General features: G+C 46.4%; 1 protein-coding gene and 1 pseudogene across 2 annotated transcripts; both read left to right on the top strand.

Moving 5' to 3' along the window:
- The first annotated feature begins 15,286 nt into the window (after window positions 1-15,286).
- LOC308610654 (uncharacterized protein SPEM2-like) lies at window positions 15,287-17,440 on the top strand (annotated as a pseudogene). The gene is made up of 4 exons: window positions 15,287-15,427; window positions 15,590-15,647; window positions 15,780-17,049; window positions 17,350-17,440. The product of its transcript is annotated as an uncharacterized protein SPEM2-like (transcript).
- Window positions 17,055-21,017, top strand: LOC308610653 (uncharacterized protein). Its single transcript, XM_081259712.1, has 4 exons — window positions 17,055-17,919; window positions 18,068-18,125; window positions 18,244-18,553; window positions 19,903-21,017. The coding sequence occupies exons 1-4, from the start codon at window positions 17,782-17,784 to the stop codon at window positions 20,930-20,932; spliced, it is 1,536 nt and encodes a 511-aa protein (XP_081115838.1). The 5' UTR covers window positions 17,055-17,781; the 3' UTR covers window positions 20,933-21,017.
- Window positions 21,018-22,170: the final 1,153 nt, after the last annotated feature.

Raw genomic sequence — 22,170 nt, 5'->3', positions numbered from 1 at the left:
ACTTGCTTCCTCCCTGAGGAAGTGTGACACGCTTCTGCTAGCTGCAGTGTCTTCCCCACAGCTGTGCTGTCCATTGAGGAGAAGGGGGCCTGCTCTGCCATGGCTTCCTTACTCCTCAGGGTATGGCGTGTGAGTTATTTTAATAATGTATCAATCTGCCTTTTCTTTCTTTTGTCACAATGCATTTGCTTTCTAAAGTGGTCTTGTTTTCAGTGTAATAATTGGGTTTCCACAGGGAAAATCATAATGTATGAGGCAAATTACTGACTAAAGGCAAATTACTGACTTAAAAACATGAATCTCTAATTTGTTTCTAGTAGTTCTTCTTTTGTTTCAATTTTTGTTGTGTTAGTTATGTATAGAAACATAAGAATAGTAATTTCTGCTCAGGTGGATAGTGGTACTGTTTAGCACAGCTCATTGGTCTTCTGAGACTTTTACAAATGCAGTCTCATTCATTCCAGCCAAGTTAATTATGAGTTACATATTTTTTCCCCTAATGTAGACAAATGTAAAAGACAGAGATACAGAAATCATCTCCAGTTTAGATTGAAGAAATTTTAGTTACTACTGTTTGTTCCTGCTATTTGATCACAGTTTATTTTTATTTTTTGAAGTCTGTCTCTAATCAAATAAGATTTAATGTTTTAGAAGTAATAGAGCACCATGACTAAATTAATAAGAAAAGTTAATTTAAGGGCAATCATTGATTTTTAGAAATATAAATGTACATTTCATGACTTGATTTCAAGATGATCTGGTGGTATCCTTATACTGCTGCAGAAGGAAGTCCACAGTGGGACAAGAATGATGCTTAAAAATCACCACCCTTATTATCTATGACTGAACATGTCTTAGTCCAGGCCAGTGTGCCTACCACCTCTGTGGTACAGTGTTGATTTCATTTTTCTTCCAGTATTTACTTTTGGTCCTGGACCAATTATCTAGCTGTGATGGGATTCTCCAAAAGTATCCTACAGTTTGTACTTAGTGAACTAGTGATTGTTCTGTTTGCAGACATTCTTTCTGAGGCTCTACTCTTGCCTCAAAAACCTACATTTGCAGAAAGGGAAATGTATAGGTTTTCCTTTTAAATGTATTTATTTTTATTTATATTTTATTTATTTTTGGCTGTGTTGGGTCTTCGTTTCTGTGCGAGGGCCTTCTCTAGTTGCGGCGAGCAGGGGCCACTCCTCATCGTGGTTCGTGGGCCTCTCACTGCCGTGGCGCCTCTTGTTGTGGAGCACAGGCTCCAGAAGCGCAGGCTCAGTAGTTGTGGCTCACGTGCTTAGTTGCACTGCAGCATGTGGGATCTTCCCGGACCAGGGCTCAAATCCGTGTCCCCTGCACTGGCAGGCGGATTCTTAACCACTGCCCCGCCCGTTATTCTTTTTTTAAAAAAAATATTTCCTCATTTGTGTTTATGTGATGATGCCTTTATTTATTTTTTTATTATTGTTTATATTTGGCTGGGTTGAGTCTTTGTTGCTGCGCGCAGGCTTTCTCTAGTTGTGTCAAGTGGGGGCTACTCTTTATTGTGGTGCCCGGACTTCTCATTGTGGTGGCTTCTCTTGTTGCGGAGCGTGGGCTCTAAGAGTGCGGGCTTCAGTAATTGCAGCACCTGGGCTCAGTATTTGCGGCACACAGGCCCTAGAGTGCGCGGGCTTCATTGGTTGCAGGGTGTGGCCTCAGTTGTTGTGGCTGGCGGGCTCTAGAGCGCAGGCTCAGTAGTTGTGATGTACGGGCTTACTTGCTCTGCGGCATGTGGGATCTTCCCGGACCAGGGCTGGAACCCGTGTCCCCTGCATTGGCAGATGGATTCTTAACTAGTGCACCACCAGGAAAGTCCCAGACTTTCCTTTTCTTAATGACAATTTTGAAGAGTCCTGGTTCACGTATTTCATAGACTGTCCTTCAACTTGGCTTTGTGTGATGTTCTCGTCATGACTGGAGTGAAGTTAGGGTTTTGGGGAAGGAGATGTTTACATTTAATATTCGGTTTCAACTCTATCTTTTGGCTTCTTATATAAGATATTCAATGCATTTAGTTATATCTTTTAAAAAGCACGCTTGTATACTATTATTTTAAAATATGCTTGCTATTTTGTAATCTACTTGGGTTGATGGTGGTATGTTTTTTTTTTTCAGTACGTGGGCCTCTCACTGTTGTGCCCTCGCCCGTTACGGAGCACAGGCTCCCGACCCGCAGGCTCTGTGGCCATGGCTCACGGGCCTAGCCGCTCCGCGGCATGTGGGATCTTCCCGGACCGAGGCACGAACCCCGGGCCCCTGCATCGGCTGGCAGACTCTCAACCACTGTGCCACCAGGGAAGCCCGGTATACTTTTGTTTTAATTATGCAGTTGGCTCTATTGTGTTGATGTACATTTTATTGGTAAAGCTCAACTGCTTTGGATTATGATGTGTTTACAGGGCTACACAGATAATCTGGAAGGGAAAATGAAGTAATACAAATGACAGAAAATGTTTTATAATAATAAAATTTTCTTGGCAAGCAGCAACCTTTTCTCAAAGTCAGTCTTTTTTTTTTTTTTTTTTTTTTTTCTTTTTGCGGTATGCGGGCCTCTCACTGTTGTGGCCTCTCCCGCTGCGGAGCACAGGCTCCGGACGCGCAGGCCCAGCGGCCATGGCTCACGGGCCCAGCCGCTCCGCGGCATATGGGATCCTCCCAGACCGGGGCACGAACCCGTATCCCCTGCATCGGCAGGCGGACTCTCAACCACTGCGCCACCAGGGAGGCCCAATCAAAGTCAGTCTTTTAATATAATTTGCTTGCTTCATAAATATGGCTTTCTTGTTTGTTCTTATCTTTATTGATTAGTGAGCATGTTAGATGACTTGGGAGGAATCTCACTGTCTTCAAGAAATAATTTGGAATTATTGATCCAGAATGCTGACAATTCTCAAAAATGGGTCAGGAAAATCAAAGTAATAGATGGAAAAAAAAATCTCAATTTTAGCTGTTGATATAACTTTTCTTAAATTTGGGGTTTTTTTATACTTTAAGTTACTAAAAGAGATGGTGGAAGGTCCACCAATATATTTATTTTATGTATTTAAAGCATTTTACTTTGCTGTGTTGAATTCCATTCATTCTGGTATTTAGGAGAATTTACCTCTTTATGAAAGTGATTATTGAAAGTAGAAAATGATTGATGACCTTCGCTTCCAGTATTTTTTTCAATAGACTTAGTCTCTCTTCTAATGCTTCTTGCATACTATGTAATTGTATAAGGTTTAGAGAAAAATGCAGGTCTGGCTGAATATTAAGCACAGTACACTAAATAAAGTTTTTTTACTTTGCAGAATATTTTACATGTGTGTCCCATAGATTCATCAGAGATTCTAGTTTTGGATAAAGGCAAGTACATTTAAGGACAATACAACATCCCTGTCTGTGACATTGGCATTCGAATGAGAAGTGAATTTGGTTCAGGACGGTTCTTGGAATGCTTGGCATTTAGGTTATTTTAGGTCAACTCTTTGGGAAATTCAATTAGAGTATTTATTGAATGGTTTTCGTGAGCTGAATGGTTGTCATGTCATGTCATAGATGGTCTAAAACATGATTCTTATTTCTCAAATAGTTGTGTTGGTCAGATAAGGCATCTTACATGAAGTATTTAATCCAAGATAATGATGGATGAGTAAGAGGCAGATCATTCTCGAGGAAGTAATTTTGGTTTTGAGAGAGGCATTCTTAGGGAAATAGGCCTTGCAGTGCTCATTTAGAGCTGGGCAGGATTGAGGTCCGGAGAGAGGAGGGAAAGGATATTTGGGTGGAGGGAAGGGCATTGGCAGAGCCTCAGCGGCCTGACGGTTCCTGGGGCCTGTGTGGGAATGGTGGGAAAGTTGGGCTGCAGTCAACCTGTGGGTGGCCTGGACGTTGGGTAATGAGCGTGGCCGTCAGTTTATGGGCGCCCTCTATAGAGTTGTCTGTAACTTGCATCCTCCCTGAGGAAGTGTGACACGCTTCTGCTAGCTGCAGTGTCTTCCCCACAGCTGTGCTGTCCATTGAGGAGAAGGTGGCCTGCTCTGCCATGGCTTCCTTACTCCTCAGGGTATGGCATGTGAGTTATTTTAATAATGTATCAATCTGCCTTTTCTTTCTTTTGTCACAATGCACTTGCTTTCTAAAGTGGTCTTGTTTTCAGGATAATAATTGGGTTTCCACAGGGAAAATCATAATGTATGAGGCAAATTACTGACTTAAACAATGAATCTCTAATTTTTTTCTAGTAGTTCTTCTTTTGTTTAAATTTTTGTTTTGTTACTTATGTAAAGAATCTTATGGAGAGTAATTTCTGCTCAGGTGGATAGTGGTACTGTTTAGCACAGCTCATTGGTCTTCTGAAACTTTGACCAATGCAGTCTGACTCGTTCCAGCCAAGTTAATTATGAGGTACATAATTTTTTTCCCCTAATGGAGACAAATGTAAAAGACAGAGATACAGAAATCATCTTCAGTTTAGATTGAAGTAATTTCAGTTACTACTGTTTGTTCCTGCTGTTTGATCACAGTTTATTTTTATTTTTTGAAGTCTGTCTCTAATCAATTCAGATTTAATGTTTCAGAAGTAATAGAGGACCATGACTAAACTAAGAAGAAAAGTTAATTTAAGGACAAGAATTGATTTTTAGAAATATAAAAGTACATTTCATGACTTGATTTCAAGATGATCTGGTGGTATCCTTATACTGTCGCAGAAGGAAGTCCACAGTGGGACGAGAATGATGCTTACAAATCAGCACCCTTATTATCTATGACTGAACATGTCTTAGTCCAGGCCAGTCTGCCTACCACCTCTGTGGTACACCGTTGATTTCATTTTTCTTCCAGTATTTACTTTTGATTCTGGACCAATTATCTAGCTGTGATGGGATTCTTCAAAAGTATCCTACAATTTGTACTTAGTGAACTAGTGATTGTTCTGTTTGCAGACATTCTTTCTGAAGCTCTACTCTTGCCTCGAAAACCTACATTTGCAGAAAGGGAAATGTATAGGTTTTCCTTTTCAATGTATTTATTTTTATTTATTTTTTATTTATTTTTGGCTGTGTTGGGTCTTCGTTTCTGTGTGAGGGCCTTCTCTTGTTGCGTTTAGCAGGGGCCACTCCTCATCGTGGTGCGTGGGCCTCTCAATGCTGCGGCCCCTCTTGTTGTGTAGCACAGGCTCCAGACGCACTGGCTGAATAGTTGGGGCTCACGGGCTTACTTGCTCTGCAGCATGTGGGATCTTCCCGGACCAGGGCTCAAAGCCGTTTCCCCTGCACTGCCAGGTGGATTCTTAACCACTGCCCCACCCGTTATTCTTTTGTTAAAAGTAATTACTTCCTCATTTGTTTTTATATTATGATGCCTTTATATATTTATTTTTATTATTGTTTATATTTGGCTGTGTTGGATCTTCGTTGCTGCGCGCGGGCTTTCTCTGGTTGTGGCAAGTGGGGGCTACTGTTTGTTGTGGTGCGCGGACTTCTGATTGTGGTGGCTTCTTTTGTTGCGGAGCACGGGCTCTAAGTGTGCGGGCTTCAGTAATTGCAGCACCTGGGCTCAGTAGTTGCGGCACACAGACCCTAGAGTGCGCGGGCTTCAGTAGTTGCGGCGTGTGCCCTCAGACGTTGTGGCTCGCGGGCTGTAGAGCGCAGGCTCAGTAGTTGTGACGTACGGGCTTAGTTGCTCTGCGGCATGTGGGATCTTCCCGGACCAGGGCTGGAACCCATGTCCCCTGCACTGGCAGACGGATTCTTAACCACTGCACCACCAGGAAAGTCCCAGACTTTCCTTTTCTTAATGACAATTTTGAAGAGTCCTGGTTCACGTATTTCATAGACTGTCCCTCAACTTGGGTTTGTGTGATGTTCTCCTCATGACTGGAAGGGAGTTAGGGTTTTGGGGAGGGAGATGTTTACTTTTAGTATTTTGTTTCATCTCTATCTCTTGGCTTTTTATATAAGACATTCAGTGCATTTAGATATATATTTTAAAAAGCAGGCTTGTAGACTGTTATTTTATAATCTGCTTGCTATTTTGTAATCTGCTTGGGATGATGGTGGTATGCTTTTTATTTTTCAGTACGCGGGCCTCTCACTGTTGTGTCCTCTCCCATGCGGAACACAGGCCCCGGACGTGCAGGCTAAGCGGCCATGGCTCCCGGCCTCGCCGCTCCGCGGCATGTGTGATCTTCCCGCACCGGGGCACAAACCCGTGGCCCCTGCATCGGCAGGCAGGCTCTCAACCACTGCTCCACCAGGGAAGCCCGGTACACTTTTGTTTTAATTATGCAGTTGGCTCTCTTGCGCTGATTTACGTTTTATTGATAAGCTCAACTGCTTTGAATTATGATGTGTTTACAAGTCTACAGAGATAAACTGGAAGTGACAAAGAAGAAAAACAAATGACAGAAAATATTTTATAATAATAAAATTTTCTTGGCAAGCAGCAACCTTTTCTCAAAGTCAGTCTTTTAATATAATTTGCTTGCTTCATATATATGGGGTTTTTTTTGTTTTTTCATATCTTTATTGATTAGTAAGCATGTTAAATGACTTGGGAGGAATCTCACTCTCTTCAGGAAATTATTTGGAATTATTGATCCAGAATGGTGACAATTCTCAAAAATGGGTCAGGAAAATCAAAGTAATAGATGGAAAAAACAATCTCAATTTTAGCTGTTGATATAAGTTTTCTTAAATTTAGGGGTTGTTTTATAATTTAAGTTCCTAAAACAGATGGTGGAAGGTCCATCAAGATATTTATTTTATGTATTTAAAGCATTTTACTTTGCTGTATTGAATGTCATTCATTCTGGAATTTAGGAGAATTTACCTCTTTATGAAAGAGATTATTCAAAGTAGAAAATGATTGATGACCTTCGCTTCCAGTTTTCTTCTCAATAGACTTAGTCTCTCTTCTAATGCTTCTTGCATACTCAGTAATTGTATAAGCTTTAGAGAAAAATGCAGGTCTGGCTGAATATTAAGCACTGGACACTAAATAAAGCTTTTTGACTTTGCAGAATATTTTACATGTGTGTCCCATAGATTCGTCAGAGATTCTAGTTTTGGATAAAGGCAAGTACATTTCCAGACAATACAACATCCCTGTGTATGACATTGGCATTCGAATGAGAAGTGAATTTGGTTCAGGATGGTTCTTGGAATGCTTGGCATTTAGGTTATTTTAGGTCAACTCTTTGGGAAATTCAATTACAGTATTTATTGAATGGTTTTAGTGAGCTGAATGGTTGTCGTGTCATGTCATAGATGGTATAAAACATGACTCTTATTTCTAAAATAGTTGTGTTGGTCTGATAAGGCATCTTACATGATGTATTGAATCCAAGATAATGATGGATGAGTAAGAGGCAGATCATTCTCGAGGAAGTAATTTTGGTTTTGAGAGAGGCATTCTTAGGGAAAGAGGCCTTGGAGTGTTCATTTAGAGCTGGGCAGGATTGAGGTCCCGAGAGAGGAGGGAAAGGATATTTGGGTAGAGGGAAGGGCATTGGCAGAGCCTCAGAGGCCTGACGGTTCCTGGGGCCTTTGTGGGAATGGTGGGAAAGTTGGGTTGCAGTCAGCCTGTGGGTGGCCTGGACGTTGGGTAATGAGCGTGGCCGTCAGTTTATGGGCGCCCTCTCTAGAGTGGTCTGTAACTTGCTTCCTCCCTGAGGAAGTGTGACACGCTTCTGCTAGCTGCAGTGTCTTCCCCACAGCTGTGCTGTCCATGGAGGAGAAAGGGGCCTCCTCTGCCATGGCTTCCTTACTCCTCAGGGTATGGCGTGTGAGTTATTTTAATAATGTATCAATCTGCCTTTTCTTTCTTTTGTCACAATGCTCTTGCTTTCTAAAGTGGTCTTGTTTTCAGGGTAATAATTGGGTTTCCACAGGGAAAATCATAATGTATGAGGCAAATTACTGACTTAAACAATGAATCTCTAATTTTTTTCTAGTAGTTCTTCTTTTGTTTAAATTTTTGTTTTGTTACTTATGTAAAGAAACTTATGGAGAGTAATTTCTGCTCAGGTGGATAGTGGTACTGTTTAGCACAGCTCATTGGTCTTCTGAAACTTTGACCAATGCAGTCTGACTCGTTCCAGCCAAGTTAATTATGAGGTACATAATTTTTTCCCCTAATGGAGACAAATGTAAAAGACAGAGATACAGAAATCATCTTCAGTTTAGATTGAAGTAATTTCAGTTACTACTGTTTGTTCCTGCTCTTTGATCACAGTTTATTTTTATTTTTTGAATCTGTCTCTAATCAATTCAGATTTAATGTTTTAGAAGTAATAGAGGACCATGACGAAACTAAGAAGAAAAGTTAATTTAAGGACAAGAATTGATTTTTAAAAATATAAAAGTAGATTTCATGAATTGATTTCAAGATGATCTGGTGGTATCCTTATACTGTCGCAGAAGGAAGTCCACAGTGGGACGAGAATGATGCTTACAAATCAGCACCCTTATTATCTATGACTGAACATGTCTTAGTCCAGGCCAGTCTGCCTACCACCTCTGTGGTACACCGTTAATTTCATTTTTCTTCCAGTATTTACTTTTGATTCTGGACCAATTATCTAGCTGTGATGGGATTCTTCAAAAGTATCCTACAATTTGTACTTAGTGAACTAGTGATTGTTCTGTTTGCAGACATTCTTTCTGAAGGTCTACTCTTGCCTCGAAAACCTACATTTGCAGAAAGGGAAATGTATAGGTTTTCCTTTTCAATGTATTTATTTTTATTTATTTTTAATTTATTTTTGGCTGTGTTGGGTCTTCGTTTCTGTGTGAGGGCCTTCTCTAGTTGCGTTTAGCAGGGGCCACTCCTCATCGTGGTGCGTGGGCCTCTCAATGCTGCGGCCCCTCTTGTTGCGTAGCACAGGCTCCAGACGCACTGGCTGAATATTTGGGGCTCACGGGCTTACTTGCTCTGCAGCATGTGGGATCTTCCCGGACCAGGGCTCAAAGCCGTTTCCCCTGTACTGCCAGGTGGATTCTTAACCACTGCCCCACCCGTTATTCTTTTTTAAAAAATAATTACTTCCTCATTTGTTTTTATGTTATGATGCCTTTATTTATTTATTTTTATTATTGTTTATATTTGGCTGTGTTGGGTCTTTGTTGCTGCGCGCGGGCTTTCTCTGGTTGTGGCAAGTGGGGGCTACTGTTTGTTGTGGTGCGCGGACTTCTGATTGTGGTGGCTTCTTTTGTTGCGGAGCACGGGCTCTAAGTGTGCGGGCTTCAGTAATTGCAGCACCTGGGCTCAGTAGTTGCGGCACACAGACCCTAGAGTGCGCGGGCTTCAGTAGTTGCGGCGTGTGCCCTCAGTCGTTGTGGCTCGCGGGCTGTAGAGCGCAGGCTCAGTAGTTGTGACGTACGGGCTAGTTGCTCTGCGGCATGTGGGATCTTCCCGGACCAGGGCTGGAACCCATGTGCCCTGCACTGGCAGACGGATTCTTAACCACTGCACCACCAGGAAAGTCCCAGACTTTCCTTTTCTTAATGACAATTTTGAAGAGTCCTGGTTCACGTATTTCATAGACTGTCCCTCAACTTGGGTTTGTGTGATGTTCTCCTCATGACTGGAAGGGAGTTAGGGTTTTGGGGAGGGAGATGTTTACTTTTAGTATTTTGTTTCATCTCTATCTCTTGGCTTTTTATATAAGACATCCAATGCATTTAGATATATATTGAAATAAGCAGGCTTGTAGACTATTATTTTATAATCTGCTTGCTGTTTTGTAATCTGCTTGGGATGATGGTGGTATGCTTTTTTTTTTTTCAGTACGCCGGCCTCTCACTGTTGTGTCCTCTCCCATGCGGAACACAGGCCCCGGCCGTGCAGGCTCAGCGGCAATGGCTCACGGGCCTCGCCGCTCCGCGGCATGTGGGATCTTCCCGGACCGGGCCACAAACCCGTTGCCCCTGCATCAGCAGGCAGGCTCTCAACCACTGCTCCACCAGGGAAGCCCGGTACACTTTTGTTTTAATTATGCAGTTGGCTCTCTTGCGTTGATTTACATTTTATTGATAAAGCTCGACTGCTTTGGATTATTATGTGTTTACAATTCTACAGAGATAATCTGGAAGTGACAATGAAGAAAAACAAATGACAGAAACTGTTTTATAATAATAAAATTTTCTTGGCAAGCATTAACATTTTCTCAAAGTCAGTCTTTTCAGATAATTTGCTTGATTCATAAATATGGGTTATTTTTGTTTTTTCATATCTTTATTGATTAGTAAGCATGTTAAATGACTTGGGAGGAATCGCACTCTCTTCAAGAAATAATTTGGAATTATGGATCCAGAATGCTGACAATTCTCAAAAATGGGTCAGGAAAATCAAAGTAATAGATGGAAAAAAATCTCAATTTTAGCTGCTAATATAACTTTTCTTAAATTTAGGGATTTTTTAAAATTTAAGTTACTAAAACAGATGGTGGAAGGTCCATCAAGATATTTATTTTATGTATTTAAAGCATTTTACTTTGCTGTATTGAATTCCATTCATTCTGGTATTTAGGAGAATTTACCTCTTTATGAAAGAGATTTTTCAAAGTAGAAAATGATTGATGACCTTCGCTTCCAATTTTCTTCTCAATAAACTTAGTCTCTCTTCAAATGCTTCTTGTATCCTCAGTAATTGTATAAGTTTTAGAGAAAAATGCAGGTCTGGCTGAATATTTAGCACAGTACAATAAATAAAGCTTTTTTCCTTTTCAGAATATTTTACATGTGTGTCCCATTGATTCATCAGAGATTCTAGTTTTGGATAAAGGCAAGTACATTTAAAGACAATACAGCATCCCTGTGTATGACATTGTCATTCGAATGAGAAGTGAATTTGGTTCAGGACGGTTCTTGGAATGCTTGGCATTTAGGTTATTTTAGGTCAACTCTTTGGGCAATTCAATTAGAGTATTTATTGAATGGTTTTAGTGAGCTGAATGGTTGTCATGTCATGTCATAGATGGTCTAAAACATGACTCTTATTTCTAAACTAGTTGTGTTGGTCAGATAAGGCATCTTACATGATGTATTTAATCCAAGATATTGATGGATGAGTAAGAGGCAGATCATTCTCTAGGAAGTAATTTTGGTTTTGAGAGAGGCATTCTTAGGGAAAGAGGCCTTGGAGTGTTCATTTAGAGCTGGGCAGGATTGAGGTCCCGAGAGAGGAGGGAAAGGATATTTGGGTAGAGGGAAGGGCATTGGCAGAGCCTCAGAGGCCTGACGGTTCCTGGGGCCTGTGTGGGAATGGTGGGAAAGTTGGGTTGCAGTCAGCCTGTGGGTGGCCTGGACGTTGGGTCATGAGCGTGGCCGTCAGTTTATGGGCGCCCTGTCTAGAGTGGTCTGTAACTTGCTTCCTCCCTGAGGAAGTGTGACACGCTTCTGCTAGCTGCAGTGTCTTCCCCACAGCTGTGCTGTCCATGGAGGTGAAGGTGGCCTGCTCTGCCATGGCTTCCATGCTCCTCAGGGTATGGCGTGTGAGTTATTTTAATAATGTATCAATCTGCCTTTTCTTTCTTTTGTCACGATGCATTTGCTTTCTAAAGTGGTCTTGTTTTCAGGATAATAATTGGGTTTCCACAGGGAAAATCATAATGTATGTGGCAAATTACTGACTAAAGGCAAATTACTTACTTAAACAGTGAATCTCTGATTTTTTTCTAGTAGTTCTCCTTTTGTTTAAATTTTTGTTTTGTTACTTATCTAAAGAAACTTTTGGAGGGTAATTTCTGATCAGGTGGATAGTGGTACTGTTTAGCACAGCTCATTGGTCTTCTGAAACTTTTACAAGTGCAGTCTGACTCATTCCAGCCAAGTTAATTATGAGGTATATAATTTTTTCCCCTGATGGAGACAAATGTAAAAGACAGAGATAGAGAAATCATCTTCAGTTTAGATTGAAGTAATTTCGGTTACTACAGTTTGTTCCTGCTATTTGATCACAGTTTATTTTTATTTTTTGAACTCTGTCTCTAATCAAATAAGATTTAATATTTTAGAAGTAATAGAGGACCATGACTAAACTAATAAGAAAAGTTAATTTAAGGACAAGAATTGATTTTTAAAAATATAAAAGTACATTTCATGACTTGATTTGAAGATGATCTGGTGGTATCCTTATACTGTCGCAGAAGGAAGTCCACAGTGGGACGAGAATGATGCTTACAAATCAGCACCCTTATTATCTATGACTGAAGATGTCTTAGTCCAGGCCAGTCTGCCTACCACCTCTGTGGTATACCGTTGATTTCATTTTTCTTCCAGTATTTACTTTTGATTCTGGACCAATTATCTAGCTGTGATGGGATTCTTCAAAAGTATCCTACAATTTGTATTTAGTGAACTAGTGATTGTTCTGTTTGCAGACATTCTTTCTGAGGCTCTACTCTTGCCTCGAAAACCTACATTTGCAGAAAGGGAAATGTATAGGTTTTCCTTTTCAATGTATTTATTTTTATTTATTTTTTATTTATTTTTGGCTGTGTCGGGTCTTCTTTCTGTGTGAGGGCCTTCTCTAGTTGCATTTAACAGGGGCCACTACTCATCGTGGTGCGTGGGCCTCTCAATGCTGCGGCCCCTCTTGTTGCGGAGCACAGGCTCCAGACGTGCAGGCTGAATAGTTGGGGCTCACGGGCTTAGTTGCTCTGCAGCATGTGGAATCTTCCAGGACCAGGGCTCAAACCCGTGTCCCGTGCACTGGCAGGCGGGTTCTTAACCACTGCCCCACCAGTTATTCTTTTTAAAGAAAAATTATTTCCTCATTTGTTTTTCTGTGATGATGCCTTTATTTATTTTTATTATTGTTTATATTTTGCTGTGTTGGGTCTTTGTTGCTGTGCGTGGGCTTTCTCTCGTTGTGGCATGTGGGGGCCACTGTTTGTTGTGGTACGTGGACTGCTGATTGTTGTGGTTTCTCTTGTTGTGGAAAACGGGCTCTAACTGTGCGGGCTTCAGTAATTGCAGCACCTGGGCTCAGTAGTTGCATCACACAGGCCCTAGAGTGCGCGGGCTTCGGTAGTTGCGGCGTGTGGCCTCAGTAGTTGTGGCTCGCGGGCTCTAGAGCGCAGGCTCAGTAGTTGTGACGTACGGGTTGAGTTGCTCTGTGGCATGTGGGATCCTCCCAGAACAGGGCTGGAACCATGTCCCCTGCACTGGCAGACGGATTCTTAACGACTGCACCACTAGGAAAGTCCCAGACTTTGATTTTCTTAATGACAATTTTGAAGAGTCCTGGTTCACGTATTTCATAGACTTTCCTTCAACTTGGGTTTGTGTGATGTTCTCCTCATGACTGGAAGGGAGTTAGCGTTTTGGGGAGGGAGATGTTTACTTTTAGTATTTTGTTTCATCTCTATCTCTTGGCTTTTTATATAAGATATTCAATGCATTTAGATATGTATTTTAAAAAGCAGGCTTGTAGACTATTATTTTATAATCTGCTTGCTATTTTGTAATCTGCTTCGGATGATGGTTGTGTGCTTTTTTTTTTTTTCAGTACGCAGGCCTCTCACTGTTGTGGCCTCTCCCTTGGCGGAACACAGGCTCCGGACGCGCAGGCTCAGCGGCCGTGTCTCACAGGCATAGCCACTCCGCGGCATGTGGGATCTTCCCGGACCGGGGCACGATCCCGTGTCCCCTGCATCGGCAGGCAGGCTCTCAACCACTGCTTCACTAGGGAAGCCATCGCCCGCAGTTTCTCTCTCGGCTATTCTGCTGGCCCGCCCTTGTCTCAAAGCCATGGTAGGAAGACCTGGGTGCGGTCCAGGGCCTTGAAGCCGTCTTCTCTGGGGGTCTGGAGCTCAGGAACAATTTAATCTTCCTACGCCCAGCTGAAGGAGGACTGGCAGTTTGTGGCCATGGTGGTGGACCGCCTCTTCCTGTGGACCCTCGTCATCTTTCTGGATGCCACGTACCACTTGCCCCCTCCCGACCCCTTTCCTTGAGGACGAGAGGGCCGAGACCGAGGTCCACGGCCACTTGAATTGAGAGTTTCATAGTACTCTCAAGTCCTATCCCTTCGTGCATCTTAACTCCTTCACTAGGAGTCCAATCCTCTCCTCATTTCGTTTCTAGGGAGGAAGCCCAAGTGGGACTGGGCAGCTGGGGGCCTTGGGCCCACCTGACATGCACTATCTGCTTATTTACTCTTGCTTCTTGAAGAAGCCCCATTGGATATTCACATCTAGGTTGGCAATGAATGGAACAAAGAACAAGAACTAGATTGTAAGCCTTCTGAGGGCAGGAACTATGGCTGTTCACTGTAATATCCCCAGCACCGAGCACAGATCCTAACCTATACAGCCGGTACCTCTGATTGAATGAAGAGGGAAATTATGTTTTCTGTAAGGAAATACACTAAGTAATAGTGCTTATGTGGGCATGTTGGGACTAGTGGTCGTTTTTTCTTTGTTTTGACCTTTCTGTACTTTATTGTATTTTGTAATATGTATTATCTTTAGGATAAGAAAAGGTTCTTTCTAAAAGGATGCATTTGTAATGAGGATAAAAAAGCACACTGTAAAAACCTCAAGTTCCAGCTTTGATGCTCAAACTTCGGACAAGCTACTAAACTGCTCTGTGCCTCAGTTTCTCCATCTGTAAAATGAAGCGAATAATAGTATCTGCCCCCTAGTCTGAGGATCATATGAGAAGATGAGAACAAAAGCATTATACAGTATACGTCAGAGGTTACAACCTGGTGTGTTTTGTGTGGCCCATGTTGTTGGCCAGCAGAGTTTAAAATTTGAATTGGTTTGCTACTTTTAAAATGTGGATATTTCACAGAGCAATTTGGATTTCTGGCTTCCCTTGAAACTTTTTAAGAACTGCAGGCTAGTTCTAAGAAGCCCAACAGGCTACGTAAGCGGTCCTAATGTCTTGAACAATGAAATGGAGGAAATCCTATATGCATGATCCAGTCACTATGAAGACTGTCTCTCATCTGTAGCAACCCTGCTTGCAAATCAAGTTAAGCAAGGCCCCATGGAGACAGAAGGACAGACTGAACTCTGGGGACTAGGCTCCATGTAGTGGGAGCCGAGGGCAGAGACGGCCACCTAAAGGACCAGCTGAGTGGATGAAAGATTGGACAACTCCGCATTGTGACTCCCTGCAATGTGCCTCATTATGACCATGGTCCCTCACCTGTTGGGGGGTGTCCCCAGGTCCTGGCATGAGTGCAGTGTGGGTCAGGGCCGGTGGGGTTGGGGGGGTGGGGCGTCCCACGGCTCAGGCGGCCCTAGGACCCGCCCACCATGGAACAGCAGCTCTGGTATGACAACCTGGGGTGCTGCCATCAATACCAAGAAAGTACCCAGAATGCGGAGGACTTCCTACTCCTGTTGCTGGGCATTGTCATTCTTGTCAGCATTGGGATCAGCATGGCAACTATGGTCAGCGATGGTTGGGGATCACCAGTAGGGGTGAAGATGGCTGAGGGTGGGAACCAGCTGCAGCCTGCACCTCCGTCTGCAGGAACGGTCTTGGCTGGGAGTGGTGGTGAGGGTAGAGAGCCTGGCCTTCATTTTCACCCACCCCACCCCACCCCACCCCAGATATGGCATGGGCTCCAGAATGCCTTAGACAAGACCATGTATTGTATTATTCAGAAAAGTAACTACAGAAGACAGCTAGGAGGCACCCCGCCTCGCCATTCCCAGGGCCCTAGAAACCCAGGCTCCCAGGTTCCCAACCCTGAAATCTTCTGACAGTTGCCCTGCCCTCACGGACTCTCGACTCCCACAGATGAAATCTCACAGGCTTGTGAAAGTTCCTCCAAACATCCTCCAGCCAAGGCCCAAGACATCCACATGCACTGCACCCTGGACCCTGTGGAAGTGAGAATGGCCCGGTCCACTTGCTACTCCTCGTCCTCCTACCACCATCTCCGCAACCGTAGCCGCAGCTGCAGCCGCCACCCCTGAAGCCACCAGGGGAGGCCCAAGAATTTAGAAAATTCCCCTCCAGCTGCTCAGGCTTCCGTAGGCCGCATCGCCTCCACGGGATGTCACAGCTGCCTCCGATGCCCTCCTTTAGCTGGGAGGACCCGGACTCCTACCTGGAGGAGGAGGACCAGCTTTCCTTCCCACAACCCAAGTACCCGTGGGGGTGCTGGGGAGGGCTCTACCGGCAGATGGGTCTGCCCTCCAACGTGGGCCTCTGGGGTCGACAGGGTGGGATCCTGGCCATCCAGCCACCAGCCTGTCTCTACCTGTCGCCCGAGCTGCACCGCATGCCCAAGCGTGTGGAGGCCAAGTCTGAGCTAGGGCTGCAGTCCTTCGGGGCCCCTTGCTCGCCATCCCGCATCTGGGGCAATGTGGATGCTGACCAGTGGACCTCGTCTCCACCACTTACCCGACGGCTGCCCCCTAACAGCTCGTGGGTCCCTGGGGGGCACAGAACTTACCCCTCAGGGGGCCATCTCCCGTATGACTCCTGGGATCAGCGGCGGCGTGGTCTGGAGGGCTCTGAGCCTCCATCAGCTCTGGTGCCTCAGGGCTACCGGCCCGAAGCCTGGCAGCGCAACTCCCCACCGGCCCACGGGCGGAGCCTCCACAGCTGTGCTCACAGCCAGCCCAACCACAGCCCGCGCCACTCCACGGGACACTTGAACTACTCCCGGGATCCCCACGAGGTGCGGCGCTGGGCGGCCGAATGGGCAGAGATGCTGCCTGTGCGGCACCCTCTGGCCGCCTCCGCCTCCCTCACGGTGCTGGCCGAGGCCTCTACCAGCGGGCCTCGGATTCCAGCTCAGCGCTGCTCCTCCGCCCCTCCCAGACTCTGCCCGACGTCCAGGCTACCGAACACCCTCCACCCCCGCCCACCTTCATGCCACTCAGCCGGAACCCAGGGGGAAATGCCAACTACCAGGTGTATGACAGCCTGGAGTTGAAGCGGCAAGTGCGGGAAGCCAAGCGCGGGCCAACTCGCTGCTACCTTCCACCTCGGCCTCGAGGCCCTCTCTGCACGGAAGCCAGGCTGGGAAAATGAACTGGCCAGCAGCTAATGGGGGCGGGTGGGGAGCGGCAGGGCATGGAGAGAGGAATAAAGAGCGCCATGGTCCAGAAAACATTGGCGGTCTGTGGCTTGGAAGCGCCACTCCTTCTGCCAGCTTGGGTCCCTGCCTTTGGCTTCCTGCAATAAGAAGCCAGTGTCCCCTTCTGGGCCTGAGGGTCCCCTTGGTTTAGTGGCCACAGTCCTGCCAGCAGGCCCCTCCTGGTCCGATACCATGCACTAAGTAGATCTGCAGCTGCAGTCTCCACACCACTGGTCTCTGGGCACCTCCTCTGTGTCTCAGCTGTCCCTGTCCCCAAAGAGCCTCAAACAAGAAGCTGCTTCCAAACTGGGAGGTTCCACATCTGGGCAGGTCCAGCTCCACAGCCAGTGAAGGGCATGAAGAAGGCTGAGGCTCTGGACTCCAGCCAGGCCTTCCGCAGGGCTCTGAGGCCAAGGTCTTTCTAGTCTCAGGAGGGGCCAAGAGATGGAATGTGACATTTGAACAAGTGAGTCAGTGGGCGGTGAGCGAATGTTTGACACCTCGAGGGGAGGTGTGCCGGCCTCCGGGCCCTGTTTGGCTGTCCAGGCTCAGCTTACCTCACCCGGGGAACCATGGAATGCCACGCCTGGCCCTCCTTTTCGTCCCCCTCCCTCACTGTGACGCCACCACCTGCCCCATTATGACCCAGTCTGTCTCCCAGTATACATATATGGAGGCCAGCGGACCCAGGCAGTCCTGGGACCCCCGGCCATGGCTGAGCAAACCCATTACCTAGCCGAGGCGTGCTCTGGCACCACACCCAGGAAATGCCAAGACCTAGGAGACTCAATTCTTCTGATCCTGGTCAGCATCATCTTGCTCAATGTGTGGATCAACGTGGTGACTCTGGTGAGGGCAGGATCTGGGCAGTGTGGTTGGGGGAGCCCTGGGGTCTTGAAGGGGCTGAGATGGGATGGCTGCTGCAGTGTGGCCGGACAAGGGTTGGATTTCAGGGCTCACCCTGATCCCGAACTCCACGCTCCCTTGCTTCCCTCAGCTCTGGATGCATCTGAAGAGATTCTTGCGGGCAGGTTTCAACCGTATTTTCCCCAAAGGTAAGTGGGCGCCAGTGTGGCCTCAGGGGATGTGGGCCTGTCCCCTTTCTTCTATCCCTGCCTTGATTCTCAGCCCCTCAGGAACCCAGGCCCTGTCCCATCTCGCCTTTCCCTGCAGACAAGCAAGCCAGCTGTGGAGGCAGCCATCGCATGTGCTGCTCCGTGGATCCCAAGAACCTGTGTTCAAGAGTTTCTCCCCGCTTCCACCATCGCCCGAGCTTCCTGCACAGGCACCCAAACCACCTTGAATCCTGGATACCAGAAACAGATGATGAGACGGCTTCTAAGTGCTGCTGGATGCCGCCGCAGTGTGGACGGGCTCGGGCTTCCACGGAGGCTCCACGGGGACTGTGGAAGGAGGGGGTAGTGGGAGCTGGGGAGGCCCCTCCGTTCACAGCCTTAAAGTCCAAAGCCACCTTTAACTCCAGGTGAGAGACATCTTCCAAGCTCCGCAGGATAAGCAAGGTGGACGTGGTTCCACTCTGCCTGCCCCAAGAGAGCAAGACTAAGACCCCAGACTATGACTCAGCCCAGGCCCCAGCCCGGGCCCAGACCTGCCCCCCAGTTCAGCTCCCTGCACATTCTCCTGCCAAGGCCCAGACCTTCTCCTACAAGCACCCCTCTGTGCACGCCCCACCTCAGGCCCAGACTTGCTCCACACTCCACCTCCCTGAGCACACTACCCCCCAGGCCCAGACCCCCTCACCAGCCCTCACCCCTGAGCACAGCCCTGCCCAGGTCCATGGCCCGGAGCATACCTCAGCCCATACCCCAGCCCAGGCCCAAGCCCAGGCCCCCTCACATGCCTCAGCCCAATTCCTGGGCCACACTTCTCTCTGCACCCTGACCCATGCTCATCTGACCTATACCCATGCCAACACTCTGGTCCCTCCCCCAACTTCTGCCCCTGCTACTACTCCTGCCCTAGCCCCTACACCAGCCCCTGTCCCGATCTCTGCCACAACCTCTGTCCCAGCACTGGTCATGGCCCTGACGACCCCTCCAGTCCCTTCCACCACCCGTACCCCCATCCTAGATTCTATTCTCTCTACCTTGTCTACCTTCGACCAAGGCCTCTCCTCTGGCCATGTGGTCTACTATGCCCGCAGCATAAAGCAGAACTTATTCCATGTGTGTCCCCCTCAGAACTCTGGGTACTCCAGAAATGACTTGGGTACCCTCTCCAGGCCCCAAGAGGGGCATGGTCTGGTGAGCTCTGGTACAGCTGAGCAAACACTGAAGCAATGTAGTGGGGACAGTGCCAAGCCCTCCACAGGGTCCATACTGGGTTACGTGGAGTTGGGGACTATGGAATGGAAGATCCCAAATGATGCCAAAGACAAATTTGTACAGTCCAAGACCTTCACTCACTGTAGCTCCCACCCTTGCCAGTCTGAGAAGAGAAACACGGATCCCCAGACTCCAGTCTACCCCAAATTCCTGGTGTACTCCAAGGATGCTGCACCTTCTCAACCTTGCTTCCATTCTCCGACCAGTGCCCAGAGCTCACCATGCACCATGCCTCCACCATGCACTCTTTCTCTGCCTCTTGTTTTCCCAGATCCTTTGTCCTTCATCAACACAGCAACCACCAGAAGCCCTCCGCCTTAATACAAACCCCCACCTTTCCCCCAACCTCCAAGTCTCCTCAGTCTGTCCTCTCTCCCCAGGGCCCCATCCCTCCCCAGTTATCCACTACTTCCCAAACCCCAAACCAGCCCCAACCCCCAGAACTTCATGAGAGTCTAGGTCTCAACCAATGCTCTGTCCTCCAAAGGACCCCAGGCCTTACCGGAGACACAGGCCTCCCCAAGAACCCAGGCCTTGCTCAAGATCCAGGCCTCCACGAACTTCGAGGCCTTACCAAAGACCCTTACCTCTGCAAGAATCCAAGCCTTTCCCAAGACTCTGACCTTCAGAAGAATCCAGTCATTACCCAAGATTCTTGGCCACAGAAGAGTCCATGCCATGCCCAAGACTCTGCAGTCAACAAGAGCTCAGTCCTTTGCCAGGAGTCTGATCTCCATAAGAGCCCAGGTCCTGTGCAAACCGCTCGCCTCCATAAGGGCTCAAGCCTTACCCGAGACTCCGGAGACTACAAGAATCCAGGCCTGACCCAAGCTTCTGGAGTCTGCAGGAGCCAAGGCCTTACTCAAGATTCTGACCTCCATAAGAATCCTGGCCTTACCCAAGATGCTGGAATTTACAGGAGCTCAGAACATACCCATGACCCTAACTTCCACGAGGACTCAGGAATTAATCGAGATCCTGGCCCCCATAAGGGTCCAGCCCTTACTCAAGACTCTGGCTTATCCAAGAGACGAGGCCTCCATAACAACTCAGGCCTTATCCCAAACCCTGGCCTCCACAAGAACCCTCTAGGAACTGACTCTGTCCAAGTTTTGGGCCCACGTCAGACCCAAAAGTCATTTATATCTGAGACAGTTCCTCGAAAGGAGGATGCAGGGCAGCACATACCATGGACTTCTGTCCCACCCAGTCACAACTCCTGCTCTGCCAAGGCTCAGGGGGCCTACAATGACCTGCTAACCTCCTCGCAGCGAACAGGCAGCCAAGCCTGGGTGTACCACCCGATACCATCCCCCCAGCCTGCCAGAACTATCGCCAGATGTCTACGCCTCCCAAAACCAGCAGGCACCCGGCTAGGGCATGTGGTCTTTGATGCCCGCCAGAGACAGCAGACAGGGTCAAGTGCGAAGCTCTGTCTCCCAGGCGCCTTCATAGGGCCACATCCAGCTGCCGGAGTCCAGCTCCAGCGAGTCAAGGGATACCCGAGGGATAGATAGCGTCGGCGAAGGAAATAAATCTATTACACTTCTTAAAGTATCAGCATTGCATGTTTCTCTCTCTTCTTTATTGTTTACAATCACAGGTTTATATATTGTAGTTGATTACATTACCAGGTATGTGACCAAACAATCTTAGCACAATCAAACCTCAAAATGTTCTATAAAGATTTTTTTTAAAAAAATATATCCCCTAGTTTCTAGATGTCCTATTAAAATATTTCCCAAGTTCCCATTAATCACAGGTTATTTCTTAGTAACCAAGCCAAGCAGTTATATGATTATTTTAGTTGTAAAAGTTGAAGCTACTTGTTCCTATTTCTCTTCTTGCATGGGCAACCTTTTACAATGGTTCCACGAAAATATTTACAATGTACCCTGCATGCCCTTTCTCGTTGTTTCCTTCAACTGAGACAGTGCTTTCTCCCTATCCTAGCAACTAATTCTGCTCTAGGCATTTGCTTTTCTAGAATTAATCTTCCTTTATAATAGAACCATAAATTTCCTATGTGATCAGGAACTCCAGCCCATGGCCATAACTCCATACTAGAGGGTGTTTTTCATAAAAAAAATATCCCTTTAGTTCCAGGCTCTTAATTCTTTACCCATTTCCCTGGGTCTTTAGTGGGTACTTCCCATTCTGTGGTAGTTTCAGGAGGGGGAGTCCTAGAGGAATTTTTCTTTCACGTGGAGCAACATCCCCCCAAAATTGCCCCTATATTTAAACTTATTATCATAAAACATAACAACAGAGCTGTAGTCCACCTTCCTGGCACGGCGCTGCCTTGCAGTTTCGCCTTCCGTTGCTTCATGACTTTGTCATGGTGCAATGGCTCCAGGATGGCTTCCAACATCCAACAACTCACCAGAGACCATCAAGGAGTGGGGATATCAGTGTGTGATGAGAAACTTAGAAAAAGAGGGGACAGATAAGCATGAGGAATAAAGAGACAAGAGAAGTGTTCTGTGGACTTTTGAGGACATCCAACCCAGCCCCATCCCACAGGGCCTGATGAGGACCTAAACTATCCCTGCTTTCCCTCCATCGCTGTCTAGCTAAATCCGTTATCCCCAAGGCCCTAGAGCTGCACTGTCAATTACAGTAGCCACTAGCCAAAGGCCTATTAGAATGTAAATTACTTAAAGTTAAGGAAAATTAATTCTATTAAAAATTAAGTTAAAAAGTTAAAAATTCTCTTCCTCAGGGAACAGAATTTCCCTGACATCCAATTCTGTTC

Source organism: Mesoplodon bidens (genome assembly GCF_964165515.1).
Source record: "Mesoplodon bidens genome assembly, contig: HAP1_SCAFFOLD_321, whole genome shotgun sequence".
NCBI classification, from domain to species: domain Eukaryota; kingdom Metazoa; phylum Chordata; class Mammalia; order Artiodactyla; family Ziphiidae; genus Mesoplodon; species Mesoplodon bidens.
This window is presented reverse-complemented; position numbering and strand designations above follow the sequence as displayed.